Source organism: Osmerus eperlanus, chromosome 19, assembly GCF_963692335.1.
Source record: "Osmerus eperlanus chromosome 19, fOsmEpe2.1, whole genome shotgun sequence".
Taxonomy (NCBI): Eukaryota; Metazoa; Chordata; class Actinopteri; order Osmeriformes; family Osmeridae; genus Osmerus; species Osmerus eperlanus.
This window is the reverse complement of record NC_085036.1, coordinates 11077383-11099881: the sequence shown is the minus strand read 5'-3', so window position 1 is coordinate 11099881 and position 22499 is coordinate 11077383. Positions and strand designations below refer to the sequence as shown.

At 46.3% G+C, this 22499-nt stretch overlaps 3 protein-coding genes across 8 annotated transcripts; 1 reads left to right on the top strand and 2 right to left on the bottom strand.

Moving 5' to 3' along the window:
• Nucleotides 1-20: 20 nt before the first annotated feature.
• On the top strand, nt 21-5808 carry LOC134039813 (transmembrane protein 47-like). Its single transcript, XM_062485907.1, has 3 exons — nt 21-331; nt 2414-2554; nt 5466-5808. Exons 1-3 carry the CDS (start codon nt 121-123, stop codon nt 5645-5647), a joined length of 534 nt encoding a protein of 177 aa, XP_062341891.1. The 5' UTR covers nt 21-120; the 3' UTR covers nt 5648-5808.
• A 5072-nt stretch (nt 5809-10880) lies between these two features.
• On the bottom strand, nt 10881-14486 carry si:dkey-111e8.4 (uncharacterized protein LOC793802 homolog). Of its 5 annotated transcripts, XM_062485694.1 has the most exons (7): nt 14185-14486; nt 13766-13992; nt 13530-13686; nt 13037-13419; nt 12458-12522; nt 11391-11770; nt 10881-11128 (listed from the first exon to the last, which is right to left on the bottom strand). In XM_062485694.1, exons 2-6 carry the CDS (start codon nt 13881-13883, stop codon nt 11741-11743), a joined length of 753 nt encoding a protein of 250 aa, XP_062341678.1. In that variant the 5' UTR covers nt 13884-13992; nt 14185-14486; the 3' UTR covers nt 10881-11128; nt 11391-11740. The 5 variants fall into 5 exon arrangements, with proteins under 5 accessions (XP_062341678.1, XP_062341677.1, XP_062341680.1 ...); XM_062485693.1 differs by having other exon boundaries at nt 13766-14486; XM_062485696.1 differs by having other exon boundaries at nt 11391-11767; nt 13766-14486.
• A 1436-nt stretch (nt 14487-15922) lies between these two features.
• il13ra2 (interleukin 13 receptor, alpha 2) lies at nt 15923-21984 on the bottom strand. 2 transcript variants are annotated; one of them, XM_062485619.1, is made up of 10 exons: nt 21924-21984; nt 21169-21274; nt 20660-20811; nt 20387-20540; nt 20118-20238; nt 19781-19965; nt 19439-19593; nt 19098-19245; nt 16935-17043; nt 15923-16839 (listed from the first exon to the last, which is right to left on the bottom strand). In XM_062485619.1, exons 2-10 carry the CDS (start codon nt 21260-21262, stop codon nt 16791-16793), a joined length of 1167 nt encoding a protein of 388 aa, XP_062341603.1. In that variant the 5' UTR covers nt 21263-21274; nt 21924-21984; the 3' UTR covers nt 15923-16790. The 2 variants fall into 2 exon arrangements, with proteins under 2 accessions (XP_062341603.1, XP_062341604.1); XM_062485620.1 differs by lacking the exons at nt 15923-16839; nt 16935-17043 and adding an exon at nt 18867-18993.
• Between the last annotated feature and the right edge of the window lie 515 nt (nt 21985-22499).

The following is a 22499-nucleotide window of genomic DNA, read 5'->3' as shown; positions in this document are numbered from 1 at the left end:
TGTGGGATGGTTCACTCTATCCAAACTAGATGTAAACGATTCAGAACTTTCAGACCTGCTGAAAGGAACGTGTGTACTAGCCTCCTCCGCGGATTTCGTTGGTTAACTTATTATGAAAAAATGTCTGTGAATGAAGTGTACGTTTTCCGACCGTTCAAGTTGATCGCTTTACTTTGTGTTTTTCTTGCTCTGTGTTTGGACATCGTTGCGTTATTGAGCCCCGCTTGGGTAACGGCGGATCGTTTTTATTTGTCGCTATGGGAGGCATGCACAGAATCAGAGGCGACGATCACATACTCTCGCTGGAGTTGCACCTCCACCCTCACATCTGGTAAGAATAAACAATTCTCTTCAAACCAGTGTTTTAAATAAATGCACACTTCTGGCTGCAAATAAAGGCGCTTTGCCATGGCCAATTAACCGATGTCAATAACTCCAGTGCCTTGACGATTAGTCTACATAAATGTTACTCCAACTTTTTTATAGCCAATTCCCAGGAATGCGATTTTTGGTTTAGAAAATTATGTAGGCCAGAAAAAGTAGATTGTCTCTGTATTATAGCTGCAAAGGGAACAAGAATGAGTATCATGATAGGTACAATCAGTATCGTGAGCCTAGGGAAACGATTTGGAAACGATTATTTTGTGGGTGGGTGCTGCGGCCGAGATAAAACAATGGACCATTATCAATTTACTGTACTGTGATTGGCATTAGCTCATTGTCCGATGCCGATGTTTTCTTTTCTGGGATTTCTCGTCCGCCTTTTTTCTGTTTTTCCGAATTACGAGACCGCGTTGATTTATCTGGGATTGCCTGCAAGTGACTAATCTATGATATCTAATAACGTCACGGTTTGTTGATCTGTTGCAATGAGTTTTTCTCTCTCAGTAAGCAGTTGCTGAGCGATTTGTCCCTGTGACACTGTGCCATATGGGTGCTCCACTGACCTCTCTAGCCATTGTGAATGCAGGTGGGTGTGTACCACCTATTGTTGTGACTCTGGTGGAGAGGGCACCCCAGCGCTTTGTTATCCGTGTTACCGAGTCCGTCGCTCTCCCTTTGAATTGGGGGATGGGGCTGGAAGGGCTGAAGCGACACAAAGCATGATTAGATACACCGTTTACAGCCCCTGAGAGGAAGAGTATCTTCTCAGGCACAGATACATGATACAAGACAAGACATTGAGACCAAAAGTTGCTAGGCTAAATCTAGAAAGCCCTAAAATGACCATAAAACCATCCTCTGAAGCGAATGGCATCCAGTCGGCAGCATGTCATCATCATGCTGTAACGGCCTATTGTTGCATTGTTGGAGCACCCCATTGCTTCCCTTTCCTCCCACAATTAGTCAGCCCACAACTGAGGAATGTAACAATCTCCCAGTAGCTCCGCCAGCTTAAGGCTTCCAGAAGTGTCGGTGTTGTGTTTGTGCTACCAGCAGGGAGATCTTCAGTAGGTAACTCACGCAGCTGTCTTCATCGCTGCCTCCAGCTCAGCCCAGAGATGTCGGCAGGGAGCCTGTGGAGACAGACACCAGATGGAGGGTGGGCTCGGGAGGTGAACTCTGTCTCTCAGTCGGTGTCCTCTTTAACAGCGTATCATCCACTCCCAGCCCCATCCTATTGGTGCAGTCATTTCACCATTATCACAACCCTCTCATCAGAACCCAGCATGGGGCGTTATCTCTGCCTGGAAAACACCTGTCACTCTACAGACCCATGCTGTGCCCGGGGGGGGGGGGGGGCTGGGAGCAGTGACATCATGGGGGGGGGCACCTTTTCTTATTCCTCCCTGGGCCGACCCAGACCCAGGAACACTCAACATCCATCGTCAGTAGTCATGTGGACTTCACTTGTCCCAGCCAGTCAACCAGCCAATCAACCAGCCAGCCAGTCAGCCTGCCGTCCAACCAGCAACCAGCAGCCTGGCGAAAGGGAGCATTATGGACTGGTGTGGCGAATCGTCCTCTGTTGCTGTGGAATGTGGAGGGCTGAATTGGAGGCTGGTCCTGAGGGATGAGGGGGGGCGCTAAGGGGCTTTAACACCCCAGGAGACAAAGGAGTCAGGGACCGGGGGGGGGGGGGGGGGGAGGAGGGGGCGCTGAGTCACGCAGTCACGGTTAGGCTGGCCTCATTAGCTACCTTCAGTAAACCTCTCCCGGGCCTTTGAGGCCAGCCAGTCAAGTGAGAGGGATCAGGTTGTGGCGCCCTGCACCCTGGTCCACCAAGCCTGTGTTGGACAGTGGGTAGCAGACGGGATGTGGAATGTTACCCGGAGCTCGTCAGAATCAATTCAAATGGCATCTCTTTATGAAACCTCTCTCACACGTGTCACCCCAGCTTGTGTGTCTGATCGTGAACGGGGGTCGTCAGGACGGGAGGAAGTGTGTGCTGATGGTGTGTGTTGTCCCGCAGACTGGCAGATAGCCACTCTGGTGCTGCTGCTGTCTGGAGCTGCAGTGACGCTGGTGGCCTTCCTGATCGCCCTCATCTCCCTGTGCCGGGGGACTCACAGACAGCACTACCGCACTGTGGCTGTGTTCCTGTTCACCGCAGGTGAGGCGCTCGTGTTTGCGCACACACACACACACACACACACATGCATACACACAGACACACACACACAGACAAACCATGCTCTCGCACAGACACACAGACAAAAAAAATTGGTATTTATACCCATTAGTTTTAGATTTCCATATAGACAGGCCTCTCTGTCTGACTAGATTTGGTTCCGTTTTAAAGTCAGGCAAGTGTGAGTTTCCAGTAGGAGTGTGCAAGGAGGGTTGGGAGGCGGGGGTGATGGTTCTGGTTCTGGTTGAGCTCTCTCTCCCTCCCTCTCTCTCTCTCTCTCTCTCTCTTTCCCTCTCTCTCTCTCTCTCTCTTTCCCTCCCTCTCTCTCTCTCTCTCTCTCTCCCTCCCTCTCTCTCTCTCTCTCTCTTTCTCTCTCTCCCTCTATCCACGGTGAAGAATCTGCTGTGAACCCCTGAAAGCAGACTGCTGTGTGCCAAGACAAAGCAGCCGCAGAATTTGCACTGTTACCAATGAAGACAGGAATGTATTCCCTCATGGATAATATTGCAGGGAAAAAACACACTCTCCCACAGCTCTCTCTCTCTCTCTCTCGCTCTCTCTCTCTTTGTCTCTCTCTCATTTCTCTCTCATCTCTCTCGCCCTCTGGGTGTCGTGAAAGAAGACTAGGAATGACATTGCTGAGCAGCATTGTACTCATGAAAGAAATTATTCGAAACAAATTCTCTTTAATTCGTCTTCTGTGGATTGTAGCAAATCAACTAAGGTACTGCACATACCCCAAACCATTAAGGAGAGAGCATGAAGAGCAACTCAAGGAATATAAAAAGAGATGACCTCTTTAGCTTTCTCTATCTGCCTTTCTCTGTATGTTTGTGATGGTATATGAGAGAGAGAGAAGAGAGAGAGAGAGAGAGAGAGAGAGAGAGAGAGAGAGAGAGAGAGAGAGAGAGAGCGAGAGAGAGAGAAAGAAAGAAATGAGAGACAGCCATGAGACGCGGTTTGAAAACAATGATGACAAGAAACCACAGCCTTACTTGGTTTGTGCCCAGTCCTGCCAGCCCAATATAAAACTTGATTATATAACTGACATCCTGTTATGTCATGGGTACTGCTCCCTGAGATTCCTTAACAAATCCTTACAGAAAGTGTAGAAAACGATACCAGAGAATTCATCTATTGAACTATTTAATCCAATCCATCCATTGCGTCGTTTCAATTCAACAACAAAATACAGCTTCCCTCTCAGGTGTGAGGACCACTGTTGGGCCTTTATATCCATGTGAGAACTGTCCAGCTAGGACAGTGCACTACACAAGACAATTCACTCTTTACAACCCAGACTGCAGCATTGACCATGGCTGTTTGTCATTAACAGAGTACCCTGAGATGCAGTGTCCTACCGTGGTGTGTAATTGCTTTCAGACCTGGCGAGGATAAAGGTCCCCTTATGGCAGCAGAGACCTGACCAGGAGACGGCAGGGTGTGTAAGTGAGTCTGAGTGGCTGAGAGTGTGTCTGCTGGCTAGAGACTCAGCCCTAGACTCTTGGGCTCCGCCTGGGCTCCATCAACACAGTCACGTTCCTGGGCTGCTGCCCCCCCCCGCCGCCCGCCCTCCCTCCCTCCTCCTGACCACACCGCCATGTCCTGCAGGAAGGAAATAGGTGGAGTCTGAGAACATTACACAATGTCTCCTCTCTTAGGGTTAGTCCACATGTATACACCCCTCCCACGTGCTCATTTAAACAGTGAAAAAAAGACGAGCTATTCGCTCGGTGCGGTGAGTAGTGTTGTTTTTTATGTGTGTGTGGATTGTGGGGGGGGGGGAATTGCATGCACACACAAACACTTACACGCACAGAAATAAAAGACTGAACCACAATCACAGTCGAGTCATTGCCAACACTGGATCTCTTTGAATAGGTACCGTATAGGGAATGTGTTGACTAATAGGAAATGGGATGCATTATGACGACAATGAGTCAGTGTTCCCCTCAGGGTCTGTGCTGTTAGAGCAATGTGGAAATGACTAATGTTGGTGACTATGCCACAGCAGGACATTAGAGTCTGTTGAAGTGACACCGGAAGGGACCACCCTGTGCCACACAGAGCTAAAAGGAATCCACATCTTCGTGTTGTTTTCACACACCGGCATAAACATTCTAGAGGGGCAGTATGACTCAATGTGTTTTCCATAATGACTGGTGTCGCCAGACATCCAACCACAGCCCAGCAGAACGCAGGATCCCTAGTAGTTAAGAAACACCACGGGCCGTTTATGTATTTGTCTGGGAAATCGTTATTGAATGCCTTGCCCACTTGAAAGTCTGCATTCCTTGGGATAGAATTCCGCAAGCCCCCTATAAGTATGTGGAAAAAAATGTATCATATTTGGTCCTTATTGATCTGTTTGTCTTTGTGGTAAATTGTGCTTTGTTGTGACTCTGAGAGTAGTAGTTTCCAAGTCTCCACAAACCCTTGTATGGGTTGATACAAGCTATTAGTAGCAGTAGGGAACAGTACGCAGCTCAACACCTACATACAGTACATTCTTGAGCACGGGCTGGTGTGTTAGGCCTGAGCTTAAGCTGCTAGCTACGGGCTTCAGAAACAGCTGTTGGTTCTCTGTGGGGGGGGGGGGCAGACAGGGTGTGAAAAGACCCCATGGGAGGATGGAGGATAGAGGGAGTGGGGGTGGGGGGTTAGGAGCGCCAGGGGAGGACTCCCTGGGGGTGAGGCTGTGCACATGGAGGTGTCACTCCATCTTTTCCCTAACTTCAAAGACCGCCGCATCAGCACGACTCCGCCGGCTCCTGAGTAGCTGAGCATCTCACCACGGCGTGACTGTACATGACACGCCATTGTACGTGCCATCAGACGTTGCTACGGTTTCCTGCCGTGGGTGGGGTCTAATGCCGAGTTTCTTGTCTTCCAGTGGTTCTCCAGGCCTGCGCGCTGGTGCTCTACCCCATCAAGTTCATCGACGGTGCAGTTCTGCAGACCTACCATGAGTTCAACTGGGGCTACGGCCTGGGCTGGGGGGCCACCATCTTTATGCTTGGAGGCGGCATCCTCTTCTGCCTGCGAACGGACATGTACGAGGACGCTATGTACTGAACCCTCTTTCCTCCCCTCCCCCCTCTCTCTCTAGTTTCCTCTCTCTATGCTCTCAATCTCCCTCACTCTTTTTGAAATGCATAAGAGCCCTAGCAGACAGACAAACTTCCAGCCCCCCCCCCCCCTCCCCGAGCCCCCACATACATGGCTTACATTAAAAAGCTTAAACACCCACATGCTGTATTTAACGAACACATACAGGTCCCCTCTGTTATTTAGAGAGTGGGTGAGCGGACCTGTCTTAGGCCAGGCCTCCTGACTGGTGGGCAGGAGAGATGAAGTAGGAGTCTGAGCTGTGAGGAGACAGTCCCCACTGGCCCCTGGGGTCCCCGGGACCCCTGCCAGGGCCTGGCTGTGGCCGCCATGTTTGAGCACAGAGAGGTTTTTGGATTGGCTCACTGTAGTTGTGAACTTTTCTACAGCACATCCAATGGATCTCCATCGTTAGAGGAACCAGGAGCCACTGAGTCTAGACGCTCAGGCCAGAAGTGTTGAAGGGATTGGTATATATTTCCTTTTCTTTTGTGTATTTTTGTGTAGCATTTCCTGATGACAAATCATGTTGTTAATGTATTGATGGTATCATTAAATTTGCTATCTATTCTCCCATAGGAAGATATATATTTTATGTATTGCTGTTTGATATTTGCAGTTGCTGAACACAGAAATAATCTGGGGTCAGAAGGATTCATTCCCTATGTTTTCATTGCTGAAACATATCTGGTTTTGCTAACTCCTCCTGACATTTGAAGTGTTCAATAAACAATTCTGATATGTACGCAATGCAAAATATGTTACTCTTTTGTTTGAATGATCACATTTGTTTGTTAAACTGAGCTTTCCAAACCTTGTCCTCTGTCCAGTTGTACACCCGTTTAAAATCACACCATCTCCTCTCCAAACACCCTTTGTCTTGACATTCGCACAACGAATAATCACAGCACAACTCCATCGAGTTCCAACTCGGTCTGAAGCTAGCCACAAACCACCCCAGCCTATCAAGACCACTGGCTCACAAAGCTCCAATCAGTGAAGTCCTCTGACTATGGCAGGAATGTAGCAGTGCTGTGGGGGAGAGAAAGAGAGCTAACGGTAGGTGCTCTGCTGTTGAGGAAATGGCATGGCAGAGAGCCAGGCAGCTACAGCCACTTTCTCCTTTCCGGTTCCACAGCACACGGGGCCTCACAGGCCAGGGGAGGCCATTGCCCAGTTACGGCATCCATTATCAGGGCTGGGTTTGCTGGTCAATGAGACGTGGGAATGAAACTTCTGGGCTGGAGAGTTATGAGGTTCCCTGCTATTGGTTGGCAAGGCTATTGATGGTATCTGAGGGCTTCACAATAGTACTTCCTGTCCACAAGATGAAGATGGGGCTAAATACCACAGTCAAATAGTTCAGGACATTACAATCTGTGCTACAATGATTGAGGGCAGGTGTTTTTGTCTGAAGATTCAAGGCCATCCGTTTATTATTAAACAAATGGCCTAGATTAATTTATTTATGAGATGTAAGACACATAAAATATTATTTTCTAGATGGATTATGGGTGACTGAAGGTTCATGTCTCGTACAGTTAACACCTCTTCCTCCAAACATTTATGATACTTGTAACAGCAAAGTTTCCCTCTCCTCGGGATATTGCACAGTGGGACACTTATGTAAGCAAGCAGTGGGTGTATTTATTGGTTGTTTTTATTAGTTCCCTTGACAAAGCTTGAATTCCCTCTCTGTGACCCAGCCTGGTTCCCCTCAGGCTTCCTTTCATGGTGGAGGAATAGAAGGCCGGTCTCGGCTGCTGTTTCAGCCCTGCTCATTTGGTTTTCATTCCAAGGACACAGGGGAGCGGGACAAAATTAGCACCACTACTTTTTTCTTTTTTTCTTTTAACACAAACAATGATGGAATACTCAGATGGAATACTCAGCCCCCCATTCCTCTGCCCTGCCCCACTGCCCCGCCCCGCCCTAGCCAGCCATCAGCTGTGTCCTTCCCTCCCACGCACTCTCAGGTGTCAGGTGCCAGTCGTCCGGGTGACCCCTCTCCTCTCTGCCCAGCAGAGCGCTCACTGCACCAGCTGGGTCCCATGGCCTGAAATAGGGTCATCTTCGACACTTGCTCCTCTAGCTGCTCTCGCGGTTTCTATTTTAGCTGCACCAGTGAGAACAAGGCCCGTGTTGCCGTGCATGCGGGCCTTTGTTGTAGAACACAGACGATATGGTGGCAGTCTCTGTTCTCACCCTGTCAACAGCTCCTCAATTGAGCCTTCCGGAAGCAGCCATACTGTAGCAATATCTGTAGTTAAGACCTTGGGATCCACTTTGGTGTGTGGAGCCTAAGTCAATACAGTAGTTTTCTTATTATAGAGATGACCTCTCAGGAATGTGTGGACCGCAGCTCATCTGTTATGGGGTCAGGGTCACATGGTGTAGAGAGGCGTGGGAGCTATACATGTTCTCTATAGGACAGACCTCCATAGCATGACAGGTATCTAAACATGTTACATGTCGGTTACGGGCCTCAAGAGAGGAATTCATTAAACTTAGTGGAACGAACTGTAGATGGTTCAGAGAGGTAGGGTGAAATGAAAGCCATTTTACAATTGGTTAGTAGTTTATTGAGGTTGAGGGCACTTTTATGTCAGAATCTTCAAAGAATAGATTGTTTAAATAAAGGGTTGGGGTAGAAGCCCACGAGTCCTAGTTTGATGGTACATGAGGGTGTTGTCTTGTCTTTGTCAGCTGAGAGACGTCTTAACCATGAGAAAAACACCAAATGAATAAAAATCAACATTGTGTAACATCATTATAGAAACGTTGGCTTTCAGGAGTCATTTATTAAAAAATAGAACATATGGCTGTTAACAATAAAATCGTTGGTCCGGAAGACACAAACGCGAGAGAGTACATGTTTACTCCCAACATAATTGTGTTTCCTTCTTAATCTCCCTCATTATGCTACAACATCCCCCAGCTTTGAGGTCAAGAGGATATTTCTCAGTTTCAAGGTCTGTCTGGCCACACCTGCCTCCTTCACGTGTCTCACTTTCGCCACCTAGTGGATAAACTCTGTGGCGTCATGCTTCTGAGTAAACGAAAATAACATTAGTGAAGGTGGTAAAACCATGACGGTCTGTAATGGTTTCTGTAGAAGCTGTCTTCTTCGTTTGGCCCTAGGTCTCATCAACAGGATGTTTTTCCAGCTGCCAAAGCTGGTCCTGTTTTTCTGGAGGTGTTGGAGGAGGTGACGCCAGGTTGTTCGACACCTTCAGACAAGTCGACACTCTCACACCTGGCAAGGAACCCCCCGACCACCTCGCCCTCTCCTCTCCTGCTTCCCTCTTAACACCACCACAGTTCTCAGGTCAACATTCACATGTTGTTCAACGTACCAAAAGAAAAAAGTCAAATAAGAATGGTTTTGTTTCAAATAAAAGACAGCAAACAAATGCACATGACATCACACAAACCCTGACACATATTCTTCTTCTTGTTCCAGAATTGGTGTGAGTGGACACATGTAGAGACAGGTTGTGGTTCTTGGAGGGCAGGCTGACCCCAGGGCACAGTAACCAGCCCGGCCCTACTCTCTGTGTCTCTGCAGGGACAGATACCAGTTACTGAGCCAGGGGGCCAGAGGGTACGTGGTGGGCCACGGTGTGGGGTCCAGAGGGCTTCGGATGGATAGGGGCTAGTGGTGGATTTCATTGGGGGCCAGACAGTGCTGCGGCTGCCTGATAAATGTAAACTGGTTGGCATCTCTTTTCATGGAGAATCTACTTCACAACCATAGCGATACCTGAACTTTAACAGCTATTCTTAACCAAAAAATGGCAAATCAAACATATATAATTTATGCATGTGCAGATATAAAAGTACTGACCTCAGGGTGTCCGGCTGGTTGTGGAGGACTCGGGAACAGGACACGACAGCAGAGTGACGGTCCTGCACACTGAACCTCCCCTCTGAGACCTGAGAGGATGAGGGCAGCTGAGCACCTGGTCTGGACAGGACCCTCCCCTCTGATCCTACACTTCAGCAAGGCCCCACCTAAATCAAACATTAACCCAGGAGCCAGCAGAGTTCCGAATTCAGCTCTCTGTTCTGTCATTTGTAATGGTAATCAATCGCTGCGAGTCAGGAATGATTTGTAGATTCTAAATGCCTGATCAATTCAGCAGCGTGAGTCAATGTGTTTGCTCCCATATTGATTACCTCATCAATATTCCTCTTCTGAATCAGGGAGTATCCATGGCAGCAGCCACACAACAGTTAGCAATAGTCTCATCCCACCCATGCAGCACCTACCTGCTCACTGTGCTTCAGTTTGACACATCCCCTGAGGTGGTCTCCTTTTCTTGGCAGACTTGTCACATCAGTGCCTCTGCTCCCCAGTGGGTGTGAGTGTGTTTGTGTGTGTGTGTGTGCGTGTGCATTTTTAGCAACACATATAGTAGCTTATCTCGCTGAAGTAATTTACCGATTAATTAGCTGTAACGTTTTCTGGGTTGACGATAGCGAAGGACTGGATATAATTATAACTGTTCCACCTCTACAGAACAATTGTTCTAACTCTACAACAAACATACACACACACACACTCACGCTCAACGCACACACACACGTTTCACACACGAGGCTGGTTGGTGCAGAGTGTCCTTGTCCTCCTTCCATTATCGTGGATGTGGATGAAGTGGGAGGCCAGTGGTGGGAAGTAGTCAGCTGCATACCTGACCTTGCAGTGTCCATCAACCATCCAGCAGAGTGGTGCAACACGCCAGGACACACACACACCAGGTGGTCACTCTCCCAACACAGTCACTGTTCAATATGGCCACGACCCATAGACCTACACAAGTAGTCTCTGTGGGCTGTCTTTCCCTGGATAAACTGCTATTAAAAAAGTGGCGAATTCATCGTTAGCTTAATGTACACAGAGCAGGCATTTTGCGGTGGCCATGGGTAAGTGGGTTTTATTGGCCCTAAAAGGGTGTTTCATGTTGACGTAAAGTGACACTAGGATGCCACCCAGTGGTGGTTAAATGCTCAAACGCAGGGCCAGCTCAGCCATTTAAAACCACATTCAACTGCTCTCTCTGGTTTTTTAAATTGTACATTTAGAATTCTCTTTATGTCCTCCTAATGCTTGGACCTTGTGTTTGGTTTATGAGTTGGCACTTGTCTGGGGTTTGTTCTGCTAAGACACTTAAATGGTTGCTGGCAGGCCAGCCAAGAGATAGCCTATCAATCAGAAGACTGATTCCATTTCACAGAAAAACACCTAGTTTGGGCTTCTGTGAGCTTTTATTAGGTTCTCAAAAAACAGTCCTCAGTCACAAGAGACTCACCCTTCCTTTTCTTTTGGAGTGTTTTGGGGATGTCTGATTGGCTCCTCGGCAGGCACGGAAGAAGAAGCTGCAGGAGCGAAGTCATTTCCTGAAATGACTCGGAAATACTGTTCTTGTTTTCACCTCTCGTCCTGTCCTCACCAGTGGCGAAAATCTGCTATCAATTTTGGGGGGGACAATTATATGACATTTTCTCAAGAGCAATTCCTGAGGGGGACACCAACATTACTGCTGTAACACATAGCCTACATTGTAATAAGTTAAATGTATATTATTAATATTATAGAAATGTCCTTATGTTTACAGTGATTTATTGGGGTGGACAAATCCTATTTTTCCCAGGATGGGGGGGTCGTGTCCCCCCTGTCCCCCCCGGGATTACTGCCTCTGGTCCTCACCTGTCCTCACCTGATCTCATCTGACCTCGCCTGTCCCTGTGTTTCTCTCTCACGCCCTTCAGGTGAGACTCTGTTCCTCCCAAGACTGCAGTGGAACATTGTGTTTTGCACAGGTAATCTAATAAGGCTGCGCTCCGTTGACCCTGTCGGTGTGATGCAGCCCATATGTGTGTCGTAAGACGATACAATCTGCGGCTGCTGGCGCTGTCTGCTCAGTGTAGTGTAGAGTCTCTCGATGTTATGGTTTGTTTTGTAAACAGAACCACTGAAGACCCCTTCAGGCACGAGGGCAGTCACAGGGGGCAGCAGTGGAATCTGTGACTCATACTCTCTGCAGACAAGTCGACCACTCAGGAAAACATCAACCATGCAGACATCTGCTGAGGAGGAATGTACAGTATCACTTAATATTGGTCCCAAGGATCCCTGCTGAGCTAATGGAATTCATCTATACTTTAAATGTGAGACCCAAAACCAAACATATCAGGAAAAATTACATCTGCAGTATTCACAGCATTTTAACAGATGTTTATTATGTCACATTTGCAGATGTTACTTTAGCATGTCATTTATAACAGAGCTGAGAATTTGAAACTATATCAAAACAGTTTCCTTTTCAGCAAACATGATAAACCAAGCTAGAGTTCCAACCCCTACTGACGCAACAGACAGTGGTTTGAAAGAGTGACAATTCCATCCATTGGTTTAGGCAGGGGGTCCTCACCTGTTGAAAAATAAGGCAGAATAAAAGGAATCAGGTTTCAAACCTAATTGATTATTTATTGAGCGTGTATAGTCATAGCAGTCTAAATCTAGGAAAGGGGACTCTCAAATATCAGAAAGTTTCGTATGCATTTGAATTAATGAGGCAGACAGACAGTAGCCTATAGGCTACCTGCCGCGTGGGAAGAAATACAAAGCACCGCTGCTCAACAAGTAGCCAGCCTGTGGTGTGTATAACGCCAGAGCGCATTACATTTGAGAGTAAACGATTAAATAAGAACAAGTACACATTCACGCTTTCCGACCGATGACACATTCCTTGGATAGCTTGTTGGCTGTCTTACCTTGGGCACTCTTGACATTAGATAAGTGACCTTCCGTTGTTCAGATGTAATCATTGTCGGCATCCCTGCATATGTACCAAAGGATGACGTAAAGAATGAGCAGAATGGCGAAGAGAAAAAGAGCAATGAATATGGCTTTGGTTATAGGGGAGACCATCGACTGCATGACAGGAAGGAGAGAGGAACGGAGATGCGGACCGGTTGAGCTCTCATGTTATCAAAATTCAAGGAGCGTCTCTCCAGTCCCTGTCGACTGATAACGTGCATTGACCTTGTGCGGCGCAGAGCAGGAGGAATTTGTTTAAGATAACTTCATTGATCTACTGGAATTCCTATTCCTAAGATCCTAAGACAATCTAACAGCTTTTTAAACTGTTACAATTTGTTTGTACGAAGAAATACAACTAAAAGCTAGGCTATATATTTTTGCCCTTAATGAGCAGTAGCCTCATTAACTTAGTAAAGAAATCGACATCAACCGATTTAAGCTTGGCAACAAGCTAATGTCATATTTTGTGTTCATTTTTATTTGTAATTACTCAAACAGTCACTATTACAGGTGGAAGGTGTTGTTCTAACCGTCCTGGTCTGAGTAGTAGTACTGATCCTCTTCCCCTGTATCACTGTCCTCTTCATCTTCCCCAGTCTGGTTGGTGACCAGCCGCTCAGGTGGCTGTGGTCTGGGGGGGGTTGAGGGAGGAGGTGTTGCTGTGGGTAGAGGCCCGACCTGAGGGCCCTGGATGTTACTAGCAGCGTTCTCAGCACCCTCAGCGGGGGATGGGGCTGAGGTTGACGGCGGGGAAGGACATGGCGAGCCCTCCATGGGTTGGCCACGACCCAGCAGCATCTGCACCATTTGGTTGGCATGGTTCTTATCAGTCTTGATCTTCAGGGTGAATCTAGGATGGGGGCAATTTCCTGATCCGTCGCCTGATACAATCTCTATCTCCGTGATTTGCAATCTGTTCCAAATATAGATTTTTACAATGTAGGTCTAGGTCATTTGTACAGAGCATTGAGGTAAATTAACATCACTGCTAATGGGAAATGTAACGTTATTAACCTCTTTTACCTTTCCATTGCCCTTTGATTCCTGAAGCGTTTGAAAATCCAACACATAGCAGCCAGCACCAGGAGAAGAAGTAGCAGAACCACCACAAAGACGATGAAGACGTCTGAATTCAACCACTGGGACAAGGTCCCATAACTGTCGCCCCTGGCACTCATCCCTAAAGAGTTAACAAAAATAGACACTGCATAGTAATGTGTGTGTGTGTACGTGTGTGTGTGGTGGTGTTTAAACTTCACCTTTATTGACTTGTGGACACCGTGTCTCCTGCAACGGTTTTGTGAGGGGACAAGAAACCAAGCAAGTAGGTCGAGATGTCCGGTGCTCCCTCTCTGGCGGAACCTCTGTCACATCCATGTGTCAACGGCGATTAAAGATGAGACACAGCTGTGCATACTTTATTCTTTGCACTTTCTTGTGGTCTGGGTCATGTCCGCTGCCTACGCTTCAACATGGATCATCGTAACTTATTCAATCGTAAGAAGAGAAAGTAAAGTTATTGTTGGGTTTGAATACCTTGATAAATTATTCTCGTACAATTTCCAAGTTGGCTTACATTATGGAAAAACGTTCACATTATGGTTTATATAGGCCTATACCATACTAATGGAATCCGATTTATTAATGTAGGCCTAATTGTTTAATCAGTACAATTTACCATTGCTTCACGCAGAGCCTTTACCCTAAAGCAAAGACTACTCAAGGAGATTTACAATGGTCGATTTGTTTACATTCTCTCGACCCATTGTCGTCACTCCATACAGTTACAGTTTTGAAAGAATCAGTCAACCAATTTATTTACGTCATAAGACGAACGTCATAATGTATTGTGAATTCCAAAGATGGAGCCATTGCACGAGGTGGCAGCAAAGACAATAAGCCAACCGAACCCTCCCTCGGGGAACCCCAGACTGTGTTGGACTGAATTAGCGATCGTAATGGTCTCAGCTGATGGAGGTTTTTTTGTGTCAAAAGTCGGACGAGGATTGGTCGTTCCTTTGTTGTTCTTATCTTCCATATTATGGCAAGCGGTTTTATCATTTAACCAATGAATTCTTGATATCCAAAATTCGAATTTTTGATATCAATAATTCAATTTTGGATATCAAGAATTCCAATTTTGGATATCAAGAATTGCATTTTGGATATCAAGAATTCCAATTTTGGATATCAAGAATTCATTGGTTAAATGATAAAACGGCTTGCCATACCATATATACTAGGGATGTGCATCTCCATCACTGAGGACAATGCGATACACATCTCTATGCAACGATCCAATACATTAAAGATACATAAAAGCAACTACTAATACGATTCACCCACATTGCGATGCAGTGCGATTCAACAAGATGCGATTCAATGAGATGCGATGCAATTTAATATGGTACATAATGATTTATTTCTTTGTCAGACATCAAATCATAAATTAACTAAAGAAGTGAACGTTACTGTGTGCACCGGATACAATGTGGGATGAAATCGCGATGCATCGTTTCTAACATTTTTGCATCGGTATAATCCTATGTATTTATATAGAATCGTGTGTAGGTTATATAGAATCGTGTGTAGGAGTTCGCCTACACACGATTCTATATAAATACATAGGATTATACCGATGGTCAATCATTGGTCACATTTCTTTAGTATTTAGAAATGTGACCAATGATTTGTGACCAATAATTTTATATTTAGATAGATTCCTTCTCCCTAACTGTTTCTTAAACGCGCTCTCATCTCCACTGCTGTCAGTGGCCGATTCTCGTGAAGTCTCTCGGCCAAGTTCCTACGAATTGCAATAAATCCAATGTTTGGCCACACTTGCCAAACATTGGATTGATTGCAATTCGTAGGAACTTTACTCTTCCTCCGACATGATAACACTCGCCCGAACACGCCTCCAAACTTGACCAATCATTATGTACCATATTAAATTGCATCATATTCTTTCGCATCGCATCTCGTTGAATCGCATCTTGTTGAATCGCACTGCATCGCAATAGGGGTGAATGGTATCGCATTAGTAGTTGCTTTTATGTATCTTTAACGTATTGGATCGTTGGCAGTGCATCGAGATGTGTATCGCATCGTCCTCAGTGATGGAGATGCACATCCCTAGTTGGAACGGAATGGTTTTGCCTCTCAGCAGGTGAATGGCCACGACAATGACGCTGCTACTATTAACCACATTTAACCTTTGGTCAATGTGGTCATATACATTTGCACTTAAAGCAATAGTCTTTTTAATATCTGGAAATAAAATGCAAACCAAAATATGGACGAACATAGACAACTTTAACTAAGGATACAAATATAGATTTTTTCAAAAAGAAATACCATAGGAACTTTAAACAGTTTCTGTACCAAAGAGATAACACAAATCATACTTTTAAACATATACATAGTATTTTTATTTTGTCAATTGTAATCCCGTACATTAAATGAACATTAAAAAGCATACAATAACTTGAATGTGTAATGGCAAGAACTGTGGCATTGTAAACAATAATACATACATTTCATTTAGGCAAGGAACACATTGAAAATACTGTATGCAATGCAGCACAATGTGATTTACTTGGTCTTTTTGTCTTTTTCTGTTTTATTGTAAAAACTACTGTAATCACATACTTTCAAGAGGCACTTTAAAGTACATACACACTTCCACGTTGCTTGGCAAGACCAGTGGCTTTAAGGAGTAAATAGTGAACCCTTTACTAAATGGCATAACTGGAGCAAAGTAAAAAATACATAAGATTTTTAGGTAACAACCTGATATATTCAGTTTAAAAAGACATACAATAGAAACAATGCAGAAGTATACACACAGAGCATGACACTCGAGACAAACTACACATTAAAAAAAACAGATCCACAACATAGCACACAAGCAGATAGGACAACTATGACAATGCCTTATAGAGACTCAAAAAGGACTCAGGAAGGAAAATAGACAGGTCTTAAGGGAGGATTTAAATGTATCAAGGCGAGGGGAAGACCGGACGCACAGAGAAAGGCTATTCGATAGCACTGGAGCAGCAACAAAGAATGCACAAGCATCCTTTTACTTGGCATGGTATATATAAAAGCTGGTTTGACGATCTTAGAGACCTTGATGTGTGGTGGAGGCTGATAAGGTCAGAGGTATAAAGACAATGTCTTAATAACAGTACTGCAATGCTATAGTAGTCAGTAGTAGTGGTAGAGGTCAGTGTTAAGACTGCTGCACGTCTTCAGATGGGGTGCTCAGTAGAATGTCCCGTCCTATGCAGAGGACAGGAAGAGTTTGGCCTTCTTCTTTTGGGACGTACACCTGGAGATCATCAACAGCGTTAGCTTATCCTTTCTTGCGGGTGCGTGTGCGGGTGTGTGTGTGTGTGTGTGTGCGTGCCTGGGCATAATACTTACACTGTCCACCCTGCCACCAAACACAGTGACAGGATTAATATTGTGATGCCAACCACGGCACCAACCACCCCCACATCCAGGTCTTGCTCTGGAACAACCTTCTGTATATCTACAACACACAGAGGCCACAGTCTATGCTGTCAGTATACATTAGATATGCATAGGTGTCACTTCACTCAGACCAAAAACCTACTGTATGTAGGCAGAGGAACAAATGGAGGTTTACAAGTTAATACAGTGAACAGTTTGATGATGGATGAATGGATACAAAGACGAGGAGAGCCAAGATAAGTCCAACATCAACTTTAATAGAGCTATTAGCACATGCAGTCACAACAAGTTTCCTGAGTCGAAAAAGTCAAAAAGGTTGTATTGCTCGACACAGGAACCGTGACCAGGATGTCCACGTCATTTTGGGCCAAGTATACGCTTCTTGTGAAAAGAAGATGGATGTTAACATCTTTTAGGATGTTAACTCCTTGTTGTGTGGGTGTGTGTATGACTACCGTACATGGGTGAGATTAGTCAAGATTATCAAGGGTGGGAAACCAGTCAGTAGAGATGATGCGTCAGGTTAAAGATCCAGGACAGAGTCTCAGATGGTTCAAGACACTGTGCTGAGGTTGGGTGGTCGTTGGGTCTAAAACATGCAGGGAGATGTGTCCTGGGCTGGTAGATCCACCCGTGCTATGTCTTGTGGCGGGTAGCTCCACCCCTGCTGTGTCCTGTGGCGGGTAGCTCCACCCCTGCTGTGTCCTGGGGCGGGTAGCTCCATTCCTGCTGTGTCTTGTGGCGGGTAGCTCCACCCCTGATGTGTCTTGGGGCGGGTAGCTCCACCCCTGCTGTGTCTTGTGGCGGGTAGCTCCACCCCTGCTGTGTCCTGGGGCGGGTAGCTCCATTCCTGCTGTGTCTTGTGGCGGGTAGCTCCACCCCTGATGTGTCTTGTGGCGGGTAGCTCCACCCCTGCTGTGTCCTGGGGCGGGTAGCTCCACCCCTGCTGTGTCCTGGGGCGGGTAGCTCCATTCCTGCTGTGTCTTGTGGCGGGTAGCTCCACCCCTGATGTGTCTTGTGGCGGGTAGCTCCACCCCTGCTGTGTCCTGGGGCGGGTAGCTCCACCCCTGCTGTGTCCTGGGGCGGGTAGCTCCATTCCTGCTGTGTCCTGGGGCGGGTAGCTCCATTCCTGCTGTGTCTTGTGGCGGGTAGCTCCACCCCTGCTGTGTCCTGGGGCGGGTAGCTCCACCCCTGCTGTGTCCTGGGGCGGGTAGCTCCACCCCTGCTGTGTCCTGGGGCGGGTAGCTCCATTCCTGCTGTGTCTTGTGGCGGGTAGCTCCACCCCTGCTGTGTCCTGTGGCGGGTAGCTCCACCCCTGCTGTGTCCTGGGGCGGGTAGCTCCACCCCTGCTGTGTCCTGGGGCGGGTAGTTCCACCCCTGCTGTGTCCTGGGGCGGGTAGCTCCACCTCTGCTGTGTCCTGGGGCGGGTAGCTCCACCCCTGCTGTGTCCTGGGGCGGGTAGCTCCAGCCCTGCTGTGTCCTGGGGCGGGTAGCTCCACCCCTGCTGTGTCCTGGGGCGGGTAGCTCCACCCCTGCTGTGTCCTGGGGCGGGTAGCTCCATTCCTGCTGTGTCTTGTGGCGGGTAGCTCCACCCCTGATGTGTCTTGTGGCGGGTAGCTCCACCCCTGCTGTGTCCTGGGGCGGGTAGCTCCACCCCTGCTGTGTCCTGGGGCGGGTAGCTCCACCCCTGCTGTGTCCTGTGGCGGGTAGCTCCACCCCTGCTGTGTCCTGGGGCGGGTAGTTCCACCCCTGCTGTGTCCTGGGGCGGGTAGCTCCACCCCTGCTGTGTCCTGTGGCGGGTAGCTCCACCCCTGCTGTGTCCTGGGGCGGGTAACTCCACCTCTGCTGAGGGTGGACGTAGAGATCTGGCCCTGAAGGGTGTTGAAACGCTGTAGTGTTGTATTTGCTTGTGTTTTTTTTGCCTACTTCTTAGTAGTTGTGGACAATTAAGGTCTAGTGAACATTGTCATGTTTCCAACAACAAACATCAGGAGGTCTGATCAGAGGTCTGACAGAAAGAGAAAGATTTCAATACCGAGTAACACTTTGGAGTCAGGAGGGAGGGGGCAACAGAAGATATGTGTATGGAGAAAAAAACTGTTACAGTGTTACCTCGATCACAGGACCGTTGACTCCAGTCACTCCAGAATCCTCTGTCAGCACAAAACTGGTGCACCCTTGACCTGACCCGGAAGCACTCCCTCTCAGTGTCCCCATTGGAGAGATATGTGAAGGTTGTGTCTCTGGTTACACTCGTTCTCTGACATAACAAAAACAGGACATGGGTTTGAGGTTCCTTTGTCAATGCTGTGAGTGGGCTAATCCAGAGTAAACAATGTGACATGCAGACAACGTGCAGGTACCTGCCAGGGCCCTGAAGCAGAACTCTTTACATTGCTGTTGACATGTTAATACCACTTTGGTGAGGGATGACTACACGTGGTGAAGCCTACCAGCAATAATTGTCCGTCTTTAGATTCCTCACTGATCTCCACCTCCCACTCCAAGCAGCCTTCAAGGACTCTCCCATGGGGGGGATCCCAGTGCAGCTTAACTTTCCCGTCTGGATCTGCCCGGAGATCAACCGCCTCCACAGCTGCAGGCTTCACTAAAGATACACAACAGAAATGGAGGTGCATGATAAACGATAGCGTTACTTACATTCTGTCACCAGGAGACAATGTTGTATTCCATAGGAAGGAGGAGACACCGGAATGTTTTGATATGACAGAGATACTACAGCCATCCTCAACATGGTGGCACAAACGTTGTGTGAAGATATATCATCTTAATACCCTGATTCTGGACTTGCAGGGAGAAGAAGGCTGGCCTCACAAGCACGCCCGGAGAGGAGCTGTTCACACAGATGTTGAAATCAGTGAACTCTTCAAGAAAATCATGTGATAAATTGCAGCCTGTCCGGGCCAGGTTTTGAACAATGTAGCTTGGGCACTCCTCAGAATGTTCCATGTCACTATGCCTAGTGGTTTGGAGAAACAAAATACACAACAGTTAAACCCTGTAAATAAACCTTGCCAGAGCACACCTTCCTCTGAAAGTGCCCACGAGTACATCAATTACTGCCATAATCTTTGTTATTACACTGTCATGTGATGCTGAGAATCTGCCTACCAGAAGTAGAGCTTGTACTGGGCCTTGGCCAGGACCTCAGGGCCATTGAGCCAGGTACACTCCATGTATTCCTGCTGATGGAACACACAGGCAAATCCCTGGACCCTGGAGCCAATGACACCTGTTGGGGATTGCAAAAAGATTAACAGAATAAACAAACAAATGACAAACAAATCAATGAATAAAAACATATGATTGGTGGGATATTGTTGCGAGTGGAAGCTACTTGGATGATGGTTGTCCCTCTCTGTGATGTCATTTGAACCTACCTGTGTTGGAGGGCTGCAGGGTCAGCTCTGTAAAATTGCTCTGGATCTCTGAGTAGTTAGTGGAGGCTCCTTTCAACAGCGTGTACAGTCTGACCTTGACCGCTTTCTCAAGGTCAAACTGGGCTCTGTAGCTCCTCCTCACCGTCCTGATTGCCTACAGGATCAACACACAATACCCTGGCCTCAGGCTTCACCTTCCTCACACGCCCTCAGACAGGAGCGATTACAGACGATGTGTCACTGAAGAGTCTAGGAGCGCGGGAATGTGCCTACCGTCCACCTGCCTCTGTATGTGTTGAGATACTCCAGCTGATACCGCAGGGAGCAGTCGGTCCTGTTGAGCAGGCTAGCTGGGGGGCTCCAGGTTATGAGGAGTTGTCCCAGACGGCCAGGGTCATGTATCTCAACATCCTCAGGCGGAGCAACTGAAATGTGTTTCAGTTACAATAAACATACTTTCAATTAAATTAACTTGTGGTTGATCAGTTCGCACATCACCGAGTGGAATTTAAGTGATTCTACATGAAATACATTGATTGTTTGTTCAATTTATTTTAGTTTAAGTTTAGTTTTGTAATATTTTGAGCACTTCTGTTTTCTTTATCCATTAGTCAGCACCGTCTTGTGCACATTTCTCTGTAAGTTCACTCTACAGTAGAGAATAAAAAGGAACCTTTTCTTTCTCTGTTGTTTGAAGAAAATTAAGAATAAGCACAGTTTCTCATCTTCCTGTATGCAGGCTTCCGAAATAGTCAGCAGAGAAATTAGTCAGACCAACTAACCTGTCAATCCATTCATCTGGATAAACTGACTCCAGTGTAGAATTAGCATAAATACAACTTCATGGCCCAGTAAGGTTTTTCTGCTCAGCAACATTCTGCTAAACTCCTGAAAGACGGAAAGAATATCATTAGAATATCAACAATAGCTAATCTAGTCTCCCTTGACAACCTAAGCAACCAAGCTGATACTGACATGGCCAAATCATACAAACTATTGCTGTAAGTTACCCTATTTGCACTAAGTTACCATAGTTGTTCCACTAAGTTAGCCTATTTGTATTTTTGTACTTTTATATTTGTATTTTATACTGTATATAGCTACTTAACTTTGTATATTTTTATTTTATTCTAAATTCTTACAGCCCCATAGTATTAGTTAGACTTTGTACCGTTAGTATAGTTAGACTTGTACACCACTATTCAAGATTTATGACTCCCAATTTGTTGAATGTATGCCAAAGTAAATTCCAGTAAAAGTGCACACTGTGCACACTTTCCTGGCGATTAAAACCCCTTTGTGGTTCTTCTTCTGATTCTATTCCATCTTAATAAACTATTGCTAGATATTAGAAAATCCTATTTTATTGCATTTTTGTGAGCATATTTAGATTTCGTGGAGTGAAAAAAATGACTTTTATGTAAAATACATTCTACATTACAGGGTATTCATCAAATTTGGAATTTAAAATCAGTCTATACATAAGAAAAAAAGAGATGAAAAAGTTCTAAGAGGAGCAGGAGGAGGCAGTACTTACTGAGTGGTAGCAGCTAGTGTGCAGCTGTGCTCTGCAGAGTTGGAGAAGCAGAAGCTGTTTGTCCCAGACGGCTGAGGAGGCAGTGCTTTTGTGTAGCTTATTTAACAAGAGGTTGGATCTACAAAGAGTTACAGTTTAGCAGCCACATGAAGGCATTTGGCATCTGTTTACAGGTGTGTACTGTGGCAGATGTGAGATGTACTGTAAATAGTTAAATAAAGGATGTACTCAAAGCTATAAACAATTCCGTTTTATTTTGTATTTTGGCCTTGAAACAAAGTTTAATTAGTTTGTTTCTTTGGTCTTTCTTTTCTTTTTTAAGAAACACCCCAAACTTTTTACAGTGGATATATTTACAGACATAAGGTTTGGTCTTTCAGAATCATTGCATGCATTTAATTTCTTTTGATATACAAAAATTCTTATGTACAGAATACATCAGAATGTTCTTAATGGTATCATGTGTCGACAATCTTTTAGCCAAACTTGATGCACTGTGTGTTCGACATGGCTAATGCAAGGAATGGCCCTCTGAAGAATGACCTGCAAGGACAAATGCTAAAAAGAATCACATCT

Bases quoted from the DNA above. Each gene is read 5' to 3' on its own strand.
- LOC134039813 (XM_062485907.1), top strand. From the start codon at position 121: ATGTCTGTGAATGAAGTGTACGTTTTCCGACCGTTCAAGTTGATCGCT. The intron at 332-2,413 runs GTAAGAATAAAC...GTTGTCCCGCAG, and splicing joins CACCTCCACCCTCACATCTG to ACTGGCAGATAGCCACTCTG. The intron at 2,555-5,465 runs GTGAGGCGCTCG...CTTGTCTTCCAG, and splicing joins TGTGTTCCTGTTCACCGCAG to TGGTTCTCCAGGCCTGCGCG.
- si:dkey-111e8.4 (XM_062485693.1), bottom strand. From the start codon at position 13,883: ATGGATGTGACAGAGGTTCCGCCAGAGAGGGAGCACCGGACATCTCGA. The intron at 13,420-13,529 runs GTAAAAGAGGTT...TATTTGGAACAG, and splicing joins AATCAAAGGGCAATGGAAAG to ATTGCAAATCACGGAGATAG. The intron at 11,771-12,457 runs GTAAGACAGCCA...ATTCCTCCTCAG, and splicing joins TAATGTCAAGAGTGCCCAAG to CAGATGTCTGCATGGTTGAT.
- il13ra2 (XM_062485619.1), bottom strand. From the start codon at position 21,262: ATGTTGCTGAGCAGAAAAACCTTACTGGGCCATGAAGTTGTATTTATG. The intron at 20,812-21,168 runs GTTAGTTGGTCT...AACACATTTCAG, and splicing joins CCAGATGAATGGATTGACAG to TTGCTCCGCCTGAGGATGTT. The intron at 17,044-19,097 runs GTAACACTGTAA...TGTGTGTTGTAG, and splicing joins TCAACGGTCCTGTGATCGAG to ATATACAGAAGGTTGTTCCA.